Source organism: Gambusia affinis, linkage group LG07 (assembly GCF_019740435.1).
Source record: "Gambusia affinis linkage group LG07, SWU_Gaff_1.0, whole genome shotgun sequence".
Lineage (NCBI taxonomy): Eukaryota > Metazoa > Chordata > Actinopteri > Cyprinodontiformes > Poeciliidae > Gambusia > Gambusia affinis.
Window position 1 is genome coordinate 24,508,802 of NC_057874.1, and position 25,112 is coordinate 24,533,913.

At 38.0% G+C, this 25,112-nt stretch overlaps 1 protein-coding gene across 4 annotated transcripts in view; it reads right to left on the reverse strand.

The window, feature by feature from the left end:
* The window catches only part of ephb2b (eph receptor B2b), a 123,093-nt gene that overhangs the window by 12,799 nt on the left and 85,182 nt on the right, over positions 1-25,112 (reverse strand). Inside the window, exons 4-11 of one of the 4 annotated variants that reach the window (XM_044121689.1) lie at positions 24,505-24,660; positions 21,427-21,762; positions 6,713-6,837; positions 5,577-5,739; positions 4,274-4,382; positions 2,791-2,855; positions 1,077-1,190; positions 671-918 (exon numbers count right to left, since the gene is read on the reverse strand). In XM_044121689.1, coding sequence (XP_043977624.1) covers positions 671-918; positions 1,077-1,190; positions 2,791-2,855; positions 4,274-4,382; positions 5,577-5,739; positions 6,713-6,837; positions 21,427-21,762; positions 24,505-24,660 — 1,316 coding nt within the window. Of the gene's footprint in view, positions 1-670; positions 919-1,076; positions 1,200-2,790; positions 2,859-4,273; positions 4,383-5,576; positions 5,740-6,712; positions 6,838-21,426; positions 21,763-24,504; positions 24,661-25,112 lie in introns of all 4 variants that reach the window. The other 3 variants (XM_044121687.1, XM_044121688.1, XM_044121685.1) reach the window with 3 other exon arrangements.

A 25,112-nucleotide genomic window follows, 5' to 3' on the forward strand; every position in this document is an offset into this window, starting at 1 on the left:
TGTGAAAATTAAAAAATCCAATGATCTCATGAGCACTTTATATTTCATGTCAGGGAGCAGAAGACAAAAAAATAATTAGAATTTCATAAGCATCCATGCGTGGTGCTGCATAATAAGCAGTGAGCCCAAGAGTGACAACAATTCTTCGCTCCACCTGACAAGACACTTTATGAAACAGAGCACAGTAAAGACTGACAGAAAATATTATTGAGAGATGGGTTAAAAATGAGCATTTGCAATTGAGTACAATAACTCTCAGTTGGTAATATGGAGCTGCTACGGTAAAATTACCTCCAGCAATTGAATTTGATTAATCTTTATTATGCGAGTTGTTGAATTGTTTTCTAGATACTAGTATGCTGTATGCGGAGCAGGGCTGATTGCCTCTTGTCAGCTTTTGACAGATAGTTTGAAGGTATCTCAAGAGTAGTTTAGTGAAGTAGAATATGATAGACAGAGTTGTCATAAACTTATTATGCTGAGATCATTGAATCATCTCTTTTATCCTCGTCAAAGCACAAGCTTTGAACAGAGACCTCCAAGCTTCAAAGGAGTTTTTGAGGCCAACACTGTTGTTAGAGCTATCATTGCTCTATAGAGCTGTAAAATTGTTAGTAGTAAAAGTAGAATCATAGAAACTGCTACAGGGGAAACATTTCTGGTTTCTTACTCTCAGGAAGGTATCAAGGGATCCATTCTCCATGAATTCAGTGATGATCATTACAGGACTGCTCTTGGTGACCACTCCTTCAAGATGAATGACGTTAGGATGGTCAAACTGACCCATGATGCTGGCCTCGCTCAGGAAGTCTCTCCGTTGCTTTTCGGTATAGCCAGATTTCAGGGTCTTTATGGCCACAAACATCTCTCTTTTTCCCGGGAGCTTTAAGTTGCCGCTGCACACTTCTCCAAACTCCCCTGTTAAAAAGTAACATGGAAAAGAGATCAATTTATAAATCCCCCATAATTAAATGTGCAACTAGAAATATGCAGCATTTCTGCACCTACTTTGACTTAGTAAATAGCTTTGGAAAATGCTGCATTCCAATCCTGTTGCAGTAAGATTTCTTCCTTACCTGCACCAATAACCTGTTCAATCTTCACGCAGGATATATCAATCTCCTTGGCAAACTCCCTCACTGCCTCATTTGGGTCCTCATACGTGAATGGATCAATGTAAATCTTCATTCCTGGAGACACTTGGAAGAGAGGAAAGAGCCACTGTAATATTTAATTGATGTGGTCATATTAGCAGACCTATGGGCCAGACAGTCAAATGCAGTGAGATACAGCAATAATTCATTCATGTTCCATTTCCACTATCCTGTGCAATTATGGAATATTTTTTTCTAAGACATAAAGGTAATGAAGACTGGAAAATGGAGGAAGTACTGTAATTACAAATGGTGGTTATGACAAGTACCTTATGGCCACTGTGTGTGGTTGTTCAGTCAGCAAGGACATGGCACCTTCAGTCATTTTATCTGTGATTTAGTGGGTTAATATATATATCATCTTCAGTGAGCCACAGTGCCATTAACACTCAGGAGAGGAACAGGGGTCTTGTATTGGCATCGCTCAACTCCACCTCTAGAAATAAATTGGCTGTCCTAAGCTGCAATGCCAGGTAAATTGGCTTAAGGTGGCCTTTAAGTGTGTGGGGACTTAAGTGTCCTGAGTTTTAAATCCGATTATACTGCACATACCTCCACATCAGACCTGAGGCCATCTGAATGGATGCACAACTCACACATGGTCGGCTGCAGCGCAAGAATAGCATGCACATTGCCTCAAAACCTGGCAGACTACAGCGAGAAAACATGCTGCAGAAATGGAACAGATGGAAAAGATCTTACCCGGTGCAACCCCCCATTACTAAAGCCCACAATCTCTTCTCAAGCTGAAGCACGGTTCAAAAGACCACCTTCCTTTAATGGCAAAGACCACCATAAACAAGGGCAAAAGCCTGAACTGTGAGTGGTGTGAGAACAGGATGCACACAAGACACGTTGGCTTCTGATAATATCTGTGAAATAGCCAGCTATTTACTGGCACACTCTTGACTGTAGCTAAAACTGGAGTCCATTGCACAGCCTGACTGAATTCTGCTGAGAAAGTTATTATCTTATGGGTGAAACTGACTTACTAAGGAGGAGAGTGCTAAGACACAAGTGCTGAGACAAAATTAAAAAATTGTATAAATTCAACAGTAAAAAAAAAAGGATTTGTTAATGAGGCCAGACGGAAATATCTTTCTCACAAAATTATCCACGCATTAACGTCACTGAAACTCTACGCTTTCTGAACTATAAGAGGAAAGAAAATCATTGAGTAACTCCACTTATTCACCAAATTCCTTTGAAATTTTTGACAATAGCATATGACTCATGCACATTAGTATTCTAACAGCCTTTAACATAAGTGAAGACTGACCTATTTCTAACATAATGGAATTAGTTGACTATGCAATGTGATGCCTGGAACACACAGTTGAACACTGATCTTGTTGTTAAAGCCACACCCTAAGTCAGCGGAATCAAATAATGGGAAAGATTTCACAAAGGTGCAGGCCAGGGGTAATGAACGGCCGCTGTGCAGGGTCCGGAGACAAGGACAGCAGCAAGGAAGGTGGTAACCATGGAGACAGGTGTGTGAGGCTGTTGCGTGCTGGACGAGTGCCACGGGGACAACTGTGTGACACGGCAGTCATAGATGCAGGTGTGTCTAATCCTGGAGCAGAAGCAGTTGGTGAGAGTGAGCGGAGATGAGCGGTGATGGTGGTTTACTCACTGTGGCCGCTGGTGTAGTGCTGCAGTTTGTCTGTGTATTCTGAATCACCCCTGTCAAAGCCACGCCTCCTGGGGAAAAGACAAAGAACTCTAGCTCTGGCTCGGAGAGAGGGAGTAAGGAGGAGGAGAACACATGAATCAAACACCCCCAGGTGTAGCTAAGCTGGAGATAAATCAGCTAAAACCAGAATGGAGGGTAGAAAAGAGGTTTTTGTTTTGTTTTATTGCTCGACAGAAGAAGGCATTTACACAAGCATACCACATAAACATAACTAGATCTTTCTTTTTAGAACCTACTTGGTTTTAGTGGATGCATTAACTGTGTCAAGATGGTAATTATTGTATATTTAATGCATGATTTCCTTTTTTTCCCAATACGTATGTATTTTTACAATCTACAGTCTACAGACAGAAAGTCTACCTTTTAGAGTATTAAAAACAATGTACTGGTGTATATCAGTGAATTAGATCATTTAAAAATAAATGTATTTACATTTCATATTATTCAAAAGGTAAAAATCATATACTAACTTAATTTTGCACAGATTGATATTTTTAACATTTGTATTTGTGCACATTTTTTATAATGTAACCAAATCAGTTTATGCTAAATATAAAGTTTGCTCATAGATAACATACTTCCTTGTAGATTTTTAATATTTTTTAAATAGCTCTTAAATAATATCAATCAAATCAATAAAATTTTATTTGTATAGCACATTTCAGCTGCAAGGCATTTCAAAGTGCTTTTCATCAAATCAAACACAAAAACACAATGCAACATAGAATCAATAATCAAAACAGAACAGAGTCCGTCAATAAATTTGCAACTGATTACGTTTAAAATACAACTCTAAACAAGTGGGTGTTTAGTTGAGATTTAAAGGAAGTCAGTGTTTCAGCTGTTTTACAGTTTTCTGGAAGTTTGTTCCAGATTTGTGGTGCATAGATGCTAAATGCCGCTTCTCCTTGTTTGGTTCTGGTTCTGGGGATGCAGAGCAGACCTAGAAGCCAACCTTTTCATTTTGTCTTTCCGACACAATCTTTATTATGTCACTTTGAAACCATAACCTAAGACAACGGGCTACTGCATATGTAAAAGCCTTGGGGGAATCTGCAACAATAACACTGCAAGGTTGAGGAATTTATCTTGCACATACTTTTCAGACCTAGAAATGTTGCACAGGTACAGACCTGCACTGTCAGTATGACTGGCCCAAGTGGGAACTGAAATCCAAACCAGAATACATGAACATTTAATACTTCTGCAACTGAAGTATCCGCAGAGCTTTAATTTTTAAACACCAAGACTTTTAAATGTACGGAATACTTTTGAACCAAGGTAGTTTTATTTGTCCAACAAAAATGCAGAGGGACAAAAAAGAGAAAACGACAAAAAGTTAAAAAGATCACACAAACTGAAAAGCAAAGTGGCATTTTTAGCCATGTTTTTTTAAGACTTTTACATGACAGAACGGACTCACCGGTTACAAACGATGATGATGACAACCAGAGCAATGAGGAAAACCAAACCAGCAGCTGCTGAGCCAATGATGAGTGGAAGTTTCTCCTGAATGCTTGTGTTGTATTCCTCTATAAAAGAAGAAACACAGAGATAAGCATAATTGCATGCATGCACATACACACAGTCACACAGATCCACAAGCTGAAACATATGGGAAAGCATCTGAGCCTCTGCAATGGGTGGCAGACAGGCATACGGCTGGGTGAACCATTGAGCATCTTGGCATCACTGCTGGCTGCACACATTTTACAAACCGCATCGAATGTGCTCCGATGCTGCAGATATGGACAAATCGTCTGGCAGAAAGTGTGTGAAGTGAAGGGGGAAGAGAGCATATTTGGATGAAAAGCGGACTGGTCACACAGCCAGGAATGAGAATCTAGCGACTAAATGGGCACATAGAGGAAGCTATTTTTTAGAGAGTCACACAATTTTTAATTTTTTAAAATGTTTTATATGGGATTTAAATGATCAATTCAATGCAACTAATTAAACTTAATAAAATTTTCATAGTGATATCGCTTCCGGAAATCTTCATCTAACCTCTCTGCTTCTATTTTGCTGGAACTGTTCCGTTTTTTTTTTTGTTTTGTTTTGTTTTTGTTTTATGTTTGTAAAACTGTTCTTCACTTTAAACTGTATCAGCAGCATTTTTCATGCAACTAAAGATAACTTTTAAGTGGAAGTTGAACACAATTAGCATTGCACACCCTCTGTTTACACAATATTTCCAGTTCTGAGTCAGTCTGATATTTTGTGTGTGCTGGGATCTGTGTGTGTGGCAGCATCACGGATGTTCCTGTGAGAGTTCAGGCTAATGATGGCTCTAGGCTCTGCAGGCTGATGGAAATGAGATGTTCAGAGGGGAATACCCAGACATAACTCTAACATTAACCTACTTGACTGATGTTTACTAAATGTAAGTCATGTTTTAGATAACAAGACAAATTCAATCTGATCTCGAACCCAGTGGTTGTTGTAAAAGAATTTAAAACATTATTAGTGGTTGATCTAATTATTCAAACTACAAAAGAAAACTACGAAAAGAAAAATAAAACATAGAACAAATCTATCACTTCACAAATACTTATTTACAGCATAGTAATTGTTTTAGAGTACTTGTGCTTTTTCCAACACATAATGCGTTCTTTTAGTCCTGCAGCTGTCTGAAATCTTACTGCCCAACCCGGTGTGTTGAAAAGCCAAGCATGAAAGGTGATAAGAACTCTGCGTGCTGCGGTGAGCATTGGCTGAATTCTCACCCTCCGTCATGGTCTGGAAGTACAGTTTGCCACTGTAGCGTCCAAACCCAGCTACAGTGCGGGCCCGGACCTGGAAAACATAGATGCTCCCAGACTTGAGGCCACGGATGACTGCTGTGTTGGTCTGGCTTCTGATGGTGGTAGAGTTATATTCGGATTGATCCTGGGGTCAAAAGAAATTAGCAAGTTTCAGTGGACAATTATGAAATAGTGCAATTGTATAAGGTAATTATTTTCAAATGCTCAATAAGGCAATTGCACATTAAGGGCCCACGCTAGTGATAGAACTCGCATTTAAGGTCTTTTTTTAAACAACTAAAGCAATTAGTTTTTATTATGAAGGGAAACATTGAGATGCTGCTGTTAGAAAAATAGACTGGGTGGCAGTTTGAGGTCAGGTGGATCCTCTGAGCTACGTGTGATGATCAGAGCTATATTCCACTGCCATACTTTCCCTCTCCAGAATGTTGACATGTTTGAGAGCAGAGACTAGGACATTTTTAGCTGCTTCCTTTAATATGCTTCTCAGCATACACTTCTGAGTCACAACAGGAGCTGGGACAATTGTTTTGACAGCTCTCTCCAGCAGTGTCAGTAAGAGGAATGATAGTCAAAAGGCAAGCAACAGACAAAAGCTTGAGAAACTACATAAGTGTTACTCCTTGTGTGTTTTCTTATTAACTGACATGCTGGATTACACACACATTTGCATATGTGAGTGTTCCTTTGAGAAAGTATGCTGATTCGGAGGAGCTTGGCCCTCAAAACACTATTTTTACATCAGTCAGCGTTCCATTGTTTCAACCACAAATCTCAGCACATCAATCCCCACTGGCCCTGCTGCGGGGCTGAGTGTGTTTTTTTCTTTCCCAGTGACTGACCGTGATTGTAATTGGAGGAGAACAAGCAGAGGTTCGAAGCGATATTCAGAAGCTACATGCCTCCAAGGATCTGCTGCTAAGCAATTGAGCAGAGAGAATTCACATTTAAAATACACTAACGGAACGATTCAGCTCTTAACAAGCGAACACTATATTTAGCTTGATAAGAATAAAAGAAAATAGACAGTCTGTGTTTTATGTTCAATAAGGACTGGATGAAGCATTTGCAAGATGTACTTGGATGGCTATGAGTACCTTTTCATAATACTGTAGTTCATAGTCCAAGATGACACCATTCGGCTGATCTGGCTGAGACCAGGAGAGGGTGATGCTGTCCACAGTACGGCTGACCTGGTGCATTATAGACACAGTAGATGGAGCTGTGAAGACACAAAAGCAGTGTGTTACCTGAAAATTAAAAAATACAATCAGCTTAAACTACACAGTCACACTGAGAGAATCTCCTATTTAAGCTCATAACCAAACAGCGTTCTGGAATGCTCTAAGCCCATAAAGTCTACAACATATAATAATGTGTAGGCTCCAGCTGGAGCATCAAGGGCAGAAATTAGGCTCACAAGTCACAACAGTGAGAGAACCACATAAGCAGGCACATGGGACTTCCCGATGTGAAATGCGACTTTGATGAGATGAATATATACTTGTCATGGTGATAACAGAGTGCTTTCCTCTAATATTATTCAAAAAACACCAGACCTCCATGTAAAGGAAAGTGGATCTTGTTATTTTACATACACACAAAAAACCCCACATAACAGTATCATAAAAGCCAAAAACATACTTTTTGTGCTGATTAGGAAAACTCTCCTTTTCCAAAAAGCAAAGGGATGATTTGCTTTCTAACCCAAAAGAATATCATCCATTAGGAATGGTAAACTAATACAGTCAAAAGAGTTACATATTTTAAAATATTTTTGGAAAAACATCTGAGACGAAAAAAGAATCCAAACCACTGTCTAGAAGCAACCACAACAGCACTGTCAATAAACTCTAATAAAGTCATTTTTAAAATACTTATGAATTTACACATCTTAAGATATTTTTAATTGTACATTATTAATGGATAGTTACTGTAAAATACAAACACAAACTAATATTTAGAATAAAAATAAAAGGGATTTTTTTTAGGTTGAACATCATTAATTTATTGTACTCATAGTTTTATCTAGTCAAATATGAATGTAAATAAAATTTTACAAAAAATGAAAAAAAAAGTTGGTTTTTTTTTTGCTTTTTTTTAGATTACTTATGCAACTATTAACAATATTTATTGGCATCTTATTTTGTCATAATCAAAAACAATATGTTCTAGAAAACATCATCATGGGTGGTCTTCTATAGTCTTACATAGCCAAATGACCTTAAATATTGTCAGGTCAGGCAGGGGCGTGATCACCCCAAGTTGTCCAGCAACCATTATGATTAGTTCAGGGTGCCACAGGTCAACTTAAAGCTAAAAGAGGCTGAGGATAAAAAGCTCTGTCTGGGAAGCTTGGCAAGGCCTGTAGACCTCAGTGTCTGAGCCTCTCTCTGTGTGTGAATGAGTAGGGTGGGTTGAGGTGTCAGGGAAGGAGGGGTATTGGGCAAAATTTATGTACACCGAGCCCCACGCTCATCAGTTTCAGGCCCATGCAACTCACACACACTGCCCTCAGCCAGCAGTGACTCCCCTGAGTCCAAGCAATAAAGTCAGAAGTCTCTCCCTCGGCACGCGTTCTCTGTTGAAAGTCTATTGACTGGAAAACTACAACTACCACGCCTCTATAATATAGGGCTGTGAAGTTGCAAGAGTGTGGTTGTTATATAATTATCTTTAAGTTCTGCACATGATTTTAATATCATAAACTGATTACATATAAGTATTGGGAGAAAATGTGTCCTTAAGTCGTGTAAAGAAGGAAAAGAAAATGAAGTTATTTAAGTAACCGCAGTGACTCAGATCTAATAATAAAAGATCTGTCAGCAAAACTTTGCGTGTCCTTTCACTAAAACAAAAGCCTCCGTCTAGCATAATAAATTGTGATATCTCACATAAAAGAGGCTGGAGAGCCATTGAGTATGTTGTGTGCAGCTGCCGGAAAATAATAAACTCAGACTCTGTTATTCATTTTATCGAAACACTCTCACCAAGATACCCTATAACTATTTAGTGTTTGGCATGGTGCTCCAATCCAGGAGTCAGAGGTACAGCAATGTTTACAGTGTGCAGTCAGGACACCAGCCTGAGGAATCTTGTCCGTCTCAAAGTACTACCCAGTTTGTTTGCAGTCAGAAAGGACAACCTAATAAGGCAAACAGTTACTCAAAGGGGAACTCACGAGTATCCCATTACGGATGCACATATATTCAAGACTGCCACATGGCCTTTTCTTGCATAGCATTTCCATTAAACACACGGAGCAGCCATGCCCAGAAACCTGATACAGGGCTGGAGAAACAAAGGCAGCTCATGTATTCATGTACAGAAGGATGGACACATGCCAGCATAAAAAAAAACCTGTTGGAGGAGAACACTGTGGTTTGTTTTTGTCATAGGACAACTTCCAGTTAGACCGAATGGCAGTTGACATGTCTAGCCTCAAAGAAAGCAAAGACAGCAAAGTGAGAGTCAATTAAATGAGGATATGGCTATTTGAGGTAAATACTGCACACAGAAGTAAAGTGTTGAAACATTAGGCAAGTATAGAAAAAAACAAAGATGTTTGAAATATAAAACCAGCAGCGCTGCATATTTTAAGGTAATTCAGTACATGCACTTCAAGCTAGATTGATGTTTCACCAATTGAGTGAGGAATGCATTGGCATGCCGAACTGATGCTTCACTGAAGTGATTGCTTCAGGGCTGATTCACATGTGAAAACTATTTTCTTACATCAAATTTATGGACTAATTCCGCAAGTGTCTTTGGCACTTTAATTCTTCAAGCCTACCTAGATTATTTTTTCCGTATCTTAATCTGTAATTTTGAGGGTTAAGTAAATACTTGGTTTCCTGTGTGTAAACATAAGTTGTCAAATTATGTCACTAAACACATGTTACAGTCATTTCAAGTCATTTTCTGTTGTTGCAGTAATCATTTCTAAATCATGAAGATTGTATTCACTTAAACGCAATTAGAAATTAAAACGATGGTTTGAGAAATCTTGTTATTTACATACAGTAAGCCAATTCTATTGAGTCTGATCTTTTTCTTCTGAGTAACAGACAAATACATTTCACTGACAGATTTATTCATAGGTTTTCTCAGTGAAGGCTGTAGTCATGCTTATAAAAGAAATGAAGCAGTTACAAAGACAAGGGCAGGGATCGTAAGTTTATGTAATTAAATTAGATGGATGAATTGGAGAGAAAAATGGTGTGGTATTTTATGGTTTTTCACCAACACCACAAAACATGAGCATGTGTATATTCTGCATAGTTTTAACTGTGGACAGGCTGTGTCTACTTTTATTATATTTTCAATAAATCACAACTTCTAAAAAGCTCAAAGCAAATAATGGGGACAATCAAATCAAATAATTAATATGGGGTGGAATGAGGCAGTATCAGGTTTCTTAATTGAACAAAGACAGGCAGCCCCAGCTGTTGTCAGAGAATTAGGTTTCAGACCCCACATTATTACTCCACACTGGATCTGATAGAAAAAACAGTCGCTCTGAGTCCACTCCAGAATGACACTCTGGCCTTGAACCAAGCTACTAGAACACAAAGACTCTGTTTTGCTCCACATCTGCGATTGATGTTTTACTGCTACATCTGAGCACCTAATGGCATCCCTAATCAATTAAAGATGGAGTTTACGGGGATATTTCTGCTGATTAAAAACAGAACCAATTTACTGAGACATTTTTCCTCTACCACACATAGTACAAAAGTGGGGCTTTCATCCATCCAATTAATGTGTGTCTCTGTAATGTTTTTATATTGCTCTTGTTTAGTGGGCTTTTCCACTCTCTCTTTGAAGATCTCCTTGACTTGTAGTGTTTGGCCTCCAATAATAGGCACCATTAGGAACAGGATGGGCATCTTCATTAAGTAGAGCTGATAAAGAGGAACTACTGGGGGTGACTGGCAGCAAAGCCTTTTGGACACACACTTACTCCACAAACTTCCAGGGGAAAAAAGGAGTCCTATCTCAAGTCAATATCCATGAAATACGCAACAGCTTTTATTAACAGAGAAGCGGGTGAGAACTAGGTTTATTTCACATAGCTTACAGTCAATACTATGTAATAAACTAAAACCTCTGAAACAAGAAGATATCTTGAAAACCTCAAACGTTTTTATGCCTGTGGATCATATGCCACAGATAAACGTTTAAAGTCTTTTATCTGAATCCTTCTTACAACCCACTGTGTCTGCAACCATGTGGCTCTGATTTGATTAGACGTTCTGCTGCAAAGAGCAATGCTATGATTTGGGGAAGATGTGGGGAGGTTGCGAGAACAGGTCAGGCCTTGTAAATCCCTTTCCCTTTTCATTGTAAAAATCAGTTTTCCCGCAGAGCAAACTCTCACAAGAGGGCCTGAACCAGTTGGCCGTATACCATGCAGCCTCCCAAACTAGCAGCCACTGACCCCCTCCTTTGGGCTTCTGACCATTTATGAGTTGCAGAGACATCTTACAGGGAGAGGCCCATATTTGCATGTACTTTTAGCATGCTGGCAGACATCCCCGTTTCCCCAGCTGCAAAGGATTGTGGGCTTTACATTTAAAAAGATTTTCCAATGCAGTAAAGCTACAAAAGTGAGATTTCAGTTGATCAAGCTTTAAACCAGCTGTACTGGAAGAAACTAGGGGCTCTAACACACTCATACAAACACCAAACCAATTCTAAACTGGGCCGATTGAATTGTTTTCAGGAGCTACCAGAGGATGGGGCTTAAATGTAGGCAAACTTGTCAAATTTGTAGAAAAAGTAAATGCAATGCAAATTGGTGTACAAGTAGAATATTTTGCAGATGAAATAAAAAGCATTTGTAATTTCTGAATAAATGTGGTTCTTTGCACAACTTTTCCAGTGTTTTAAAGAGGATGCACCTCTGTTAAGAAAGGTGAAAAGACAGCAAATGGTAATAAAACATATTTTTCTTTTCAGATAAAAAGTTTAGAGGGCTGTGCTTTATATAGGGTAAAATAAAAAATATATATATCTTTTCTATAAAAATTGTGCTGCACATTTGCACACTGTCAGAAATGTCATCTTACATTACAGAAAAAGTCCTTTAGTAAGGGTAAAACAGCCATTTCAATTGGTAAAAGCATTCCAGGCAGAATAAAGCCACAATTTTGAATCCACAGATTCTCTGTGGTCTTCCAGTCTCTCTGGGCCGATTAAGACTGAATAGACAATATTTGAGTTGTCTGCTACAGCCGTGTAGATTGATGCCTTTCACGTGTACAGCCTTGGGTCAACGCTGCAGTTTAATCAGCAGGCAGCGTATCTGCACTTAAACAACTTCCAAATGGGCAAGAAGAAAATCTCCATAAACCACAGGTTGCATGTCAATATTATTCACAGTTGGAAAACAAGTGTGGGCTGTGGTTGTCTTTTTTTCCATTAAGACAAGGCTTTAGTGGTAGTTTAGATTTCACAATACTCTGCAAAGTAAAATAAACAGAAGTAATATATATATATATATATATATATATAACCACCATTCACCACCTAACATCAGGCCAATACATTCTTATATCTAAACCATTACATTGTGGCTGCAGCCACAGTGTGTTGTGTTTTCCTGCTGGACTCAAGTCTGTTCCAGCCTCTAGAATGTTTTCTTTCATTATTGTCTTATATTTAATGTGGTCTATCTTCTTATTAGTGCTGAGAAGCTTAGCTATATTTATTCTGACAATAAATTCTCACACCTAAGTAGTGGATTTGTGCAGTTCCTACGATGAATCTCTTGACTGCTTATCTGATTAATGTTCTCCTTTTCCAAACAGTATATAATCTTAATCATTTCCACAACATTACCCCTGACATGTGCAGGGTGTTTTTTGGTCTTGATGTTCATGTGAAGGGCTTAGAGCCCTTCATATGTCAGCTGCATTCATAAGGCTGAATTACAAACAAGTGGACTCCATTTAATAATTAGTTCAATTCCAAGAAGACATGGTTGCAGAGCAAACCTTTCACTATTCATATTCATTATTTAAGTGTTAAAAATAATAAAATAAAAATAAAATAAAATAAAAAAATAAAATAATTAGTTTTAGTTAAATGTTACTTTGTTTTTATCAACAATAAACATGTTGAAGTTTTATGTTGTATAATACCAAAATAGAAAGCAGTGCAAAGAGAATGCATATTTTTGCAAAGCACTATAACTCTGCACTAAACCAGCACAAAATTACTACTAACAAAATAATACAATCGTAAGTTCTAACTTTCTTAAATACTGCCAAAAATATGTTAGTAGTGGCCATGCAAAGAGAACAAAACAATCTTTTTGTTTTAATCTAGGTTGAGTTTTGAAGGTTTAATGGCTGAGAGACCAAAGGATTACTTGAAGCAAATTCTCTTCAGGGGAATTTTGTCCCTCAACCCAGAGGGAAAGAGTAAATATTCAGTATAAAGTATATGGACTAGATGTGAGAGATTTTTTGAAATTATCTATATTTATAAATCATCAGTATATTGTTCAGCATAATATCCTGTATCCTTGTAGTTGTTAGCCATGTGACTTTTATAGATTTCTGAATAGGTAAGGTAATCTGAGCTTTTGAACATTAAATCAGCACATTATGCAAATGTACCAAAACACAGAATGATCACTTTTGCTGCTTGATAGAAAATAAAAAAAATTACCACTTTCAATCACATCAAAGCTTTTAGGCTCTTCTGCTTCTTCTGCAACTTGGATTAACATTACATTTTTGATGCCGTTGTTTTTACATAAATGCATGCCCAGCTACTAGAGAGAATACTCCTGCCTAAATAACTGAATTACTATTTTGAGTTAACAAGCAGTCTTATAAAAATTATATGTGACATTTTAATCCAGCCGTCATTCTTGTTTTAGAAAGAAAAGCTGGTTTACTTATGTCTGATTTTTTTTTTAAACCAATATGCTGCAATGGTATTTTGATTAACAACAGTGACTTGTTGGCCCGACATTAAGGTCATCCAGTTCTATGCAGTGTGGGGCTGCTGCACTGAGCAGTTTGAACAACAGATAGGATTATAAAAGATCATCTATGCTTATAAAGGTCCCAACCGCAAATTACAGATAAAACCCTCAAGAGGATGATGGCAGTCAGGTTTTTATGATCTGCATCGTCTACATGAGAAAATCTAGGGAACGCATTAAAAAAAGAGTTGCATTAGTACAGAGTTAGTGGGGGTGGGAGATTATGTTCAGATGAAAAGACAGTTCCAAGACTGTTTCTGAGACAATAACAACTGTGTTTTGCATCAATCTTCAAAGAAATGTCAATGGAAATTTTAATGCGCTTGGCAAACTTAAAGGGGTGAGAAAGACGAGCAGCCCATGAGGAGAACTAAGAGAGGGAGGGCGGTCATTGAGCTTATCACAGATTCATTTGCTTAATTGATGAAAGTAACTCTATAAATTTCACAGAAAAGTTAATGAATTAAAAGCAGCACTCTTTGAACCACTCTTGGGTATAGCAAGTAAACAAATGACTACATTAAAGTAAATTCAGTTGTTTAGAAATTGCGGTTAAAATGCGGTTAAAGCACTTAATGATAATTAATTGTGCATTTGTATTTACTCCCTTTTACTGCACACTAAGCTGAAAGATCATGGCCTTTCAACCTTAATTAATAACCAAACAATATGCATTTTCTACTCCTCTCTGTTGCATATGTACAAACCAGCAAATCTCTGTGTAATGTACTCAATGAAAGGGGAAAAAAGCACACTAAATGATTTATAAATAACAGTAATTAGATAACTAATTTTAACATTTTGTGGTCTAATTATCTTCCAGGAAGTCCTAATTAAATTCAGATTCCTTGCACAAACTATAAAAAGAAATCTAAAGAATCTCTCTGTCAACCCCGCACACCGGTTACAACATATTTAGTTTCTAAACATATCTTAATGTTTGTCAGCTGTAATGTTTCTTTGTATGCAGGCTGCTCTGTATCATCATAAATTCTGTGCATGTGTGTTTGGCTGGCTGGATACCAAAGCAGCTTTACTCTAAAGGTTCTGTCAGTGCTGAGGTCCAGGTGCCTGCTGAGGCCTCCTGTCTGTCTGAAGGGCTGACCTACACTGGCACTCACCATATGTGCCCTTCTCATCACCTTCTGTCACAGTCGTACTGAACAATGTATGTTGGCAATCCTCACCTGACTCTCAGTCGGTTTCTTTATCATTTAGTCAACAGCTTCGACACTTACAGATATTTTCAGCTCAACCTTGCTAACCATTTTCTTGAATTAGTTTCTAAAAAGGCGAGTCTAACTTTGTAATCTTGATTACTCTAAAGACAAACAAACAAAAATAATCTTGTGCCATTGCTATGTTTATTATACCTAGTGCTATGAGGGTAAAAAACATGTCTTATGCCAGATGCAGATTTCTTGATTGTCAATGCTATATATAAGTTTGCAGAGTGATATTTTGCAAATTTCTATTAGATAATATTATTAATATTATAATAATATAATACACAAATATATTGTGCTTTGACTTTATAGCTGTGAAAAAGAAATATATATTTTTATTTTTCAGCTGGTGTCATGAACTACAAGTCAAAAGGATAGTGGCCACATTTGGCTTTCTAGTAGCTATTTTGGCAGCTCCACCTGGCTTTACACCAGTGCTCCACTGAAGCAGCAAAGACCCTGGTAGCCTGGTTACAGTGAACCTGAGCAATTTGAAGCATAATTAACTCATAAATCTTCCCTAGACCATATGAAAAAGCTGAACCTGATTACACCCCCCGTCCTCAGCATAATGTGAGGATCCACAATCAGCCAGCTAGTCTGATAGGAAACCAATTCAAGTTCTGGGCTTAATAATTTTAAACAGCAGCTCACCTTGAGCTAATGAAATGTCTAAACAAATAGGTCTTCAGAAATGTAATATACAAAATCACCCCAAAGAGCAAGACTGCTTGTGCAAAGATGAAATTTATCTGTTGAGCAAGGCTGAATTCACTCAGAGCATATTATATATATGTTGCCCTGAGGTAGTGGATGATCTCTATTCAGAGTCCTGAAATTGATGATATAGCAAGTCTACAGACTGAAAGAAAATGATTCATTGCCTTGGCTATCAACGTGTCTTCACATTCTTAGGTGTAAGCCTAGTCATTATTAGCATACTCACTTCTTTAGTAAAATCACACATTAAATGAAGACAATTTCCACCCATGTTGTGTGTAGGCAGGGCTATGAATGTTGACAACCGCTAACAGCACTTACATGCATGGAAGATCTGACCTAGAATCATGCAATTTAGGATAATTCAAATATGCAACATGCTCTTGATTTCTTCCCTAAATTGTCTAATCAGCCAAATGCGTTAAGCTTTGAGAACCGGAAAAGAAGCAAAGAAAGTAATTGGAATGCACCCAAAAGAAAATTTAGACTGGTAGAGGTCTGATATTATCATTACAGTAATAGTTATTAAATGATATTTACCTCTATTAGATAATTCTGTATTCTTTTGACCCAGTGAAAATACTGCATCATTGATATGGCTTGTCTACTTCATCCCACAATCCTTCACTGCATCACTATCACTGACAGATTCCCAAACAACTACCACATGGTCAGCTCCCTCCCTTTCCCCTCCTAAAACACATACCCAAACAGGAGCAAGATGGAAATAAGCATCAGTTATTATTATTGGCCCAGTTTTACTTTTGGGGCCAATACTGGGATGTTTAAAAAATTGACAACATTGGCTGATCTATAAAACATCACCTTATCAAGCAAGAAGATGGTTTTTTAAGAGGTTAAGGCTCCCTGGAATATCAATAAAGTAGTGCAAGTCTGACCTGACAATAGGTCAAGTAATTCCCCAGGCTTTTTCTAAAGAAAAGCAAAAAGAAGGCATAAGAGAAAAACAATGAAACAGTTTCCAGAATACAGAGTTGGAACCAGGTTTAGGCACACCATATAAAAAGACAGAGCCTCTCTTTCTTAATGTCTGTATTACATGTACCGGTAGATTAAATCTTGGGTCATTTTAGATGACAAAAAATATTTGTACTTGCTAAATGCCTGAATATTGAGACAGGCAATATTTGCCTTTATTTCATTTGGAGAAGTTCATATTATCATGTCAGATTAAAACATAAAACAGTTTCTAGATAACTGAAGGTGCCACATTTATTTGTTGAAACTTTTCTACACAAATAATATATGAATATTCAGCTACCATTCTGAACATTCTCAAGAGCTTTATTTTATTTAAATTTTCTTTAGAGTGAAATGTGTTAATCATACCCAGAACAAAAGTTAAAGGTCTTCTGAAGATGTTAAGATGAAACTTCAGAGATATTATCCTGTAGAATGCTGTACTGACATGGGTCAGAAGGAAACCATGACTTCAGCAGTAACAAAAAAGGAAAGAAAATAGTTTGCAAATGCACTTAGAGAAAAAAACATTATCCAAGATGGTCTGATGAAATTACAATTAAAGTGTTTGGCCTTTACTACCCTGCGACAGACAGGCGACCTGTCCAGGGTGACCCCGCCTCTCGCCCGGAACGTAGCTGGAGATAGGCACCAGCAACCCTCCCGACCACATTAGGGACAAGGGTGAAAAGAAAATGGATGGATGGATGGATGGCCTTTACTACCATTGATAAATTTGAAGAAAAATGGGAAGCTTAAAAACCGTTCCAACTGTGAAGCAGAGGATGGTAGTATCATGTTCTGTTGGGGTTTTATTGGCGAAGGGTCTGATTAAGTTCACAAAATAGATCCCAGTGATTGTAGATATGAGGTTTCGGTTGCACTTGGAATACAAATAAAAGTAGGCACAATGAGTTGGGAGAAATGTGATCTTATTCTTAAAGGAAAAGGCTACCATTTTCTCAGTTTCTCATATTACCATAGCTATAAAGTGAATCATCGTAATCCTGTCCAGATTTGTGAGTGGATTTGTGCCATTGTTACAAGGAAGAAGAAAATAAACAAAGTGGTGATTGTGTGGATGAAAATGTATTTTTGGTGTCAGAGGCTAGCAGGAAAAGGGCACAGATAAGTGAGATGATAGGAAGGCAACAACAGCTCAGATAATTCATTGGAACCGCAGTATGAGCAATACTGCCTTTGAATGCACAGCACATTGAACCTTAAATAAGACAGCAACAGAAGACCAAGCTAATATACAAAGCTCCAAACTCCTGTCAGCTATGAACAGGAAACTGAGCTCACAATTTTCACAAGCTCACCAAAATAAGAACAAAAGGAGATAAACATTGTTTGTTCTAATAAGTATTTACTTCAAATTGCAGAGTCAGAATTTGGTCTAAACAACATCAAAGAATATGTCTGCCTACTACAAGATAAGCATTGTTTAAAGCAATGACCTTCTTCAGTTAAACTGAAATCCTGGGAGAACTTATTAAAAAGATATACTAGACATAATTAGAATTAGATCAGCAGAGTATTGACTTAAAAGAGAGCACTGCTCTCTATGATACCAAATACTCTTATTTTAGTGGCGATTATGGCCAAGATTGTTTGTTTTGTTTCATTAATTGCATAGATTTTAAAGCATTAAAAAATTAACAAAGTTATTTGCTCTTTTTTTAAAAATATAAACATTCTGGGATCAAATTTCCAAGTGTTTCTGATATGCTCATAAATCTTATAAACAATGGGATGGACAACAAAACTCCTTCTCTGGACCCATTCGGGGTTCAGTTTTGCTTAGAAAACATCTAATGGACATTTTAAAAGACTATTGTATGTAAGTTGCACAAAAAAGAGTTGGTCCATTCCCAATGCTATTAAAGCCTACAATATCATGTTCTCAATGCTAATGTCAATGACCACATTTCTAGAGAAGTATTTTTTCAAAGTTACATGAATGAGCAGGTGTTCCTGAAACACTTGAAAACTTAATGGATATAAAATCACTTTGCACTAGTCTTGTGGTTGCATAACCTAAATAAGAGATTAATGTAATAAATATATTTGTTGTTCAGCCCACATATGTATTTATTCAATCATTTAGCAGCAAAAATTGGTTTTTGAATTTAAAATGTTGCTTATTTTGTCAAAGTACAGTTTAGCGGTGATTAAATACAGACCCTGAAATTGCCTCAAATATAAAAATATATATTTGAGTTCCACCAGGAGTGGAAATATTTTGAAATTATAAATGCAAGTGTTCCAAAACTATATTAAAGTATGTCAGTTCTAAGATTATATGTAATAAATCCCTGGAATAAAAATCTTTGATTTTCTTCCTTGTGTGTAGTGTCATATAATGTATGCATACGTCATACTGCTAGAAATGTTTTATGAGAGACAAGTGTTAAATCACTGCACTCACCTGTCAAGTATATTTAACTTCACACTGATACCTCAAAAGACAGTCACCACAGTCCATGACAAAAAGCATGAAGCTTTGAACTTCGTAAGGCACCATAAACTAGTTTATCGTCAGAAACAGAGTAGCAGTTTATAGCATTGCCAACATGGATAAGCAAACTGTAAGTCATATTCTAAGAAATAGCTAGGGACACATTTCAAGAGTCTGCTAAGTACAAGATGCAAGTTTTACCAAATTACCCATATGCTTATTAAAGAAATTTAAACACCTTCAGGGCAAGAATTTGCTTTGTGTGACATTACAGTGTGTAATTAAGCACTATATTTTCAGAGGAAATCATGTCCTTCATTACAGAGGCACTGACACCAACCACCCACAGAGGTCGGTTGAGCCTGAAGGTAAAGGAGTGGAGTGTGTTTGATTGGATGCAAAGTAGTAAGTTTCCCTTTTCCTACACACCAAAGAGAACCGCTCAATCCATAACTGAGACATTTTTAATTCGCTCACCCACATTACCAGGTTTGTCTGTTGTTGTGACAAGCTCATGGTCATAAGCAACAGGATCCTAACATATTCATATTCATAAGAATGTCTAGAATTTTGAGACTATTTTGTTGTTGTTTGTCTTAGACAGAGAAATAGGACAGAATTGCCTGAGGTAATTAAGGATGACATGATGTTTATGTAACCTCCAAACCTCACAACCCAGAAGCAATTATTGGCTCCTGGTCCCCATGACCCCAGTGCTGTAGCATTTTGCATCGCAAAACCGCAATCCTGTGTCCTAAGAGTTAGAAGGGTACAGGGTGATGGGGGAGGTGGGAACACTGAGTGGGGGCAAGCAAGAGTTGAGTTCTTTTCACAGCTCACTCTGACGGGAACTATTGCTGTCTAATACGGAGTGACGGGCACTTCAGTGGAGAGGGCGTAGAGCCCCCCAATTTCCGCCAGGTCCCCTCAGCAGGAGCAGCAGAGAAGCCAAGGGTTGGGATGGCAGACTTATTGTGGCCCAGTGAGTTGGAGTGGGGCATGGGGCCTCATTACAACGCTTAACTGCACTCACAGGCCCTCATTAACCCACCACACCACTGACTCAAATCAAAACAGACAAAAAAAAAAAGAGGGTCAGTGCGTGAATAAAAGGTTCTATTCGAGCTGTAGCATTGTAACTGAGTGCGTTATGGCATGTTTAAACAACCAACCCCCAGTAAACATTGAATTCTAGAACAATGTGTCAATTTAAGTGTAAAAATTTCCTATATAAATGACTTTCTTCAAATAAGTGTTCATTTCTTGTTTGACTGATTCTGTGCTGGCTTTTTATTATATGTGGATGGGGTTAATCAAAATCTAATAAAACTAAATAAAGCCAGATCACAATAATTCAGATAATGTATCTTTAGTGATGACCACCCTGTCTTTTTTTCCAGTCTTCTGTCTTTGCACTTCCCTCAGCTACATACAAATAGCCCTGGACAAACTGCAAATTCAGCAAAATCAGCCCACTCAAAATGCCTATGGACAGACAGTAGACCAGCTATATGCATGTATACTTACCAGCTACTTTATTATGTACACCTGATTAAGTGCTTACTCACACATAGCACTGCACTGAATTGCTGCCATTTCAGTCAATCAAATGGCAGCAATTCAAAGCATTAAGAAGTGTGAAGATGACAAGCTAAATCTATTTGCTGATCTCCTGAGAGTCACAAGCATTTCTTTCTTTCTTACACAGAGTGGCCCCAGAAGCTGAAAACATCCAAATAACAATGCAGTTTAAACTTGAAAACATGGAACATACCTGCTTTCTATCAACAGTGCAGTGTTTGGGAACATTTTTTAGCACACTTTCCATCAGTCTTCATAGCCATTGTACGACAATATTTGTAAACCGGTGGCTAAGTGTCAGTTAGGGCATTGTTGATGCAAAATAGTCAATGCTTAAGTAATGTATTTTGATATTGAAATGCATACTAAGTACAAAGCCAAAAGCTGAACTGCACTGGCCAGTACATTACTCCAGCAAGAGATCACATCACTACTAACAGAGATATTTTTAAGTTTAACTCTTCAGTCAAGTGTTGTAGTTATTTAACTGTATCAAGAGAGTAGACAGCTGCTGGCTAGCATTTAGCTCCCTGGTCTAAAGTACATAGTGATGAGGTCACACATTAAAGACCAGCAGGCCATCACATTCTGTCTGTCACATCATTAGAAGTGCTCTGTTTCCCATTTTATAACTCTTAATCTGCATACATCACCATAGAAAAGAGAAAAGAAGCAGACTTCGAGGGGGCTTTTGCACAACACTCTATGTACACGTGGAGAAATATGTGTGATGAAAATTGTGCAGGGAATAAGCAATGGAAGAGTTACAGAAGTGGGGAAGAAAAGAGTAGAAAACCACATGGCGAACGCAAAGCGCTGAAGAAGACAGATGGACCTACTTACCAGCCTGGTTAGTGGTAATGTTGACTGAAGCATACTGAGGAGAGTAGGGGCTCTGATCTGACACCCCGTTGACAGCCTGCACCTCAAACGTATACTGCGTGTGGGCCAACAGGTCACTAATGTACACCCGACTTTTTGTCAGGCCAAGCTGACGGGGTAAAAACTGAACATTGTCCCCACACCGGGTGCACCCTCCGCGGCCTCCGCCACAGCTCTTGCAGATGATGTTGTAGACTACATCCTCACGACCTCCAGAATCTTTTGGTGGCATCCACTCCAGCATCACAGAGGTTTCATTCACACTTGAGATCACAGTCTGTGGAGCTGAGGGGACAGCTAGAAAGCAAGAAAGATTTATAGTCTCAATATTTAGTTAGGTAAATGGACAGATGAAATAGGAAAGTATTTCAATCAAAATGTTGTGCAAATATTTACAATAGTTCTTGAATTTAGAGGTTCTGCCATGCATTTTATTGAGTTTTATGTGACATACCATAACAAACTAGTGCATAGTTGGTAACTGAAAAGTTTGCATGCATTTGTATTCAGATCCACTGGGATCGTACTTGGCAGAACCGCCTTTTGCCACAATAACAGCTAACAATCTTCTAGCCATCTTCACTTGACAAACTGGATGGAAAGTATCTGTGAAAAGCAATTTTCCAGTCAGACCACAGATTCTTAGTCAGAATTACGTCTGAACTTTGTCTGAGTAATTCTTTCATTTTTTCCTTGGATATTCCTCCATATATTTGATTCCATCAATTTATCTCAAACTATAATCACTGACACTGTACCTAATAAAAAACTCAAGCGCTTAACAATGCAACTTCTACATTTCATCACAGGGTGTGTTCGATTTAATGTGTAGAGTTAATTTTTCTACCAACACAAAATAGATGATTTCTGAAGACCATTTTTATTTGAGGGTATCAGTGTATATAAGGTATCTAAACATATTTTTCCCAATATTTATTTGTAAAACAGTTGTGCACCAGATATACTTTTCCTCCAACTTCACAATTATGCATGACTATGTTGGTGTACCATATTAATTCCCAATAAAATACATCCAAGTCAGTAAATGTAAAAGTGTGAGAAACAGTGTATGAAGGATTTTCAAGACACAGTATAGCATGCACTTTTATTTCATTGTAATTGCCTTTGTAATATTATTTAAAGGGAAATGAGCAAAGTCATGATGCTTATTTGGACCCTCTTATCCAAATATGTACCCAAACACTGGATGTTCATAAAAATCTATTATAGTGGCTCAGGTTGGCCGGCTATTGTTCCCATTTAGCTAATAAAATACATTAAAGATGAAACTTTGTGAGCACATATGTTCAGTTTCAATTTGGCATATCAAACCCAAATCATGATCAACAAAAACAATTTTATTCAGCTTTTCAAATTCACTCTTTAAGAAAATATTCATGGAATTCAGATGGAAGGCAAAGCTGTCTCTCCTATGTCTTTCAACAAAACTTTGTTCAAAGGCAGGGGGGTCTGACAAGGACTTTAGCAAAAGTTATGAAAAACTGATATAGAAAAAAAAATTTTGTAGATCACATCAGTGCAACATTTGGGAAATCTGGAGATGTGTTGTGCCCTTGACAGTGTGAAGGGAATTATTGCTGTCTCTTCTTAGACAAACCTCTAACAGGAGGAGAGAAATTTCACCAGCTTCTCTGTATAGCCTTTTAGAGTTGACTGCATTCCAGGCTTGCAGTGCCTTTTCCCTTGAGATGCCCATTTACACTCTCATTTTCAAAGTTAATCTCCACTTTGTCAAGTGCTTTTCTAACATCTCTTTTTAATTTTTTTTAAATGGAGAACAGCATAGCGACTAAGAAAGACATACACTTTTTTATTGAGACATTCTTAGCAGGGCAGAAACTTTCCACATGTTGCTGCGTGTTGAGTGGCAGGGGAAACAAACAAACAGTGAAAACTGTTTATCTTTTAAGGCCATGTGCACCTAATTATAGTAGACATGTCCTCCAGGACTAACAAGATAAACAGTTCCACTCCGCCCACAACATCCTAAATCTGAATCGATCACTTTTTATTTAACCTTTTTTAATTGGCTGCAATTAACAGATCTCTTGCACTGGAAGAAAGCCCATTGGAGTGCTCTTCTTGGAGTCTCTCTGAAACACAACTCCTCTTTGGCATCTCCTTCTGAGGGAGGAGGACTAATATCCCTCCCATTAGCTGGCGGGCCTCTCAGATGGGCCTGTTTTCTTGCTTTAATCAAACCAGGGCCTGCTGCGCTTAATACGGGTGACGTGACGCTGCTGCTTTCTCATTCACAACAGCTGCTCAACTCCCAGACCCAGGCTTATGCAAATCTCCTTTGTTGGAGACCATCAAATCTTTTCCCTTCTCTCCCTTTTCAACAGGCTAAGAGGGAGTTTAAGGGAAAAAACACAACTGAAACACTGAAAGGTGCTTATTTTTCCTAACACTCCCCTAGAGCACTAATTCTCCTTTCCTCCACACCCCTTTTCTTTCCGGATAAAATTCCCAGTTTCTTCTTTTATGGCTGTCTGTCCTTCATCCTTAACCCCCCCTACCTCAGTGTGGCTTCGCTCTATCCATCCATCTGCCTTTTTCTTCTCCCATATCACCGTTAGTCTCTAATTCTAATTCTGATTCAAACAGCTTCATTGGCATCACAAGGGAACGCTTCACCCCGCCTCATTCTCTGAGACTGACCCTTCACAGAGCTACGCGCCCTGGCCCACTAACCTCCAGTCTGGTTTGGAGTAGGGACTGTGTGATGTTGAGGGAGGGCAGCCGAGCCTTGTCTGCCAGGTCAGATCTGTGGACAGCCACACTTTGAGCATGTCAGCATTATGTTTGTGCAAGGGGCAGTTCTGACAGGGTTTCTCTGTTCAAAGCTGTGCAGATGACTATCATCCTTTGATCTCAGAAACTTCTACTTGCGGGTGAGAAATGTGTGTGTCAAAGACTTCATATCTGAAACTAAAGAATAACTGCTCATGTCTGGGTAGTTTGTGGAGATGAGTTGAATGTTGAAAAACTATAATGAAAATGGAAACCCATACATACTTGTGCATGGCATCTGCAGAGGATCAGAGTCAGTACGATAGTATCCATTGCGACAAATGCAGTTGATGGCCCCCTCACTTGTGGTACGGCTGTTGATGGGACACTGCATACAGGACTCATCACCTTGAGTAGGCTTGAAAAATCCTGAAGGACAGGCTGAAGACAGAGAACAAAAATAAAAATGTTGTCATTCTTAATAAATATTTTTTTTCACAGAAAGAGAATACTGATGTAAATGCCAGGGTAAACACTGTACAGTGAAAAACTTAAGTTTACATACACTCTATATAACAATCTTAAAACTGACATTAAAACTGAACTTTATATGTTTATGTTAGCTGAAATGACTAACAAAAACATAACATCTATACTTGCTAAAGGCTAGAACAATGTGGACACTTTTTTGAGGATTTTTTAACTTATTTTTTGAATGTACAAGAAATTAAGAGCATCTGGGAAATGTCAAATTATGATGTCATGGGTTTGTATGCCTTTGATTAAGATCAATTAACAACATTTTAGTTAATTTGTTACAGACCCGTGGATGCAGATCTCAAACATGCTGCTTGTGTGACTTCATAAGAAAATCTAAATAAATCAAGCAGAAT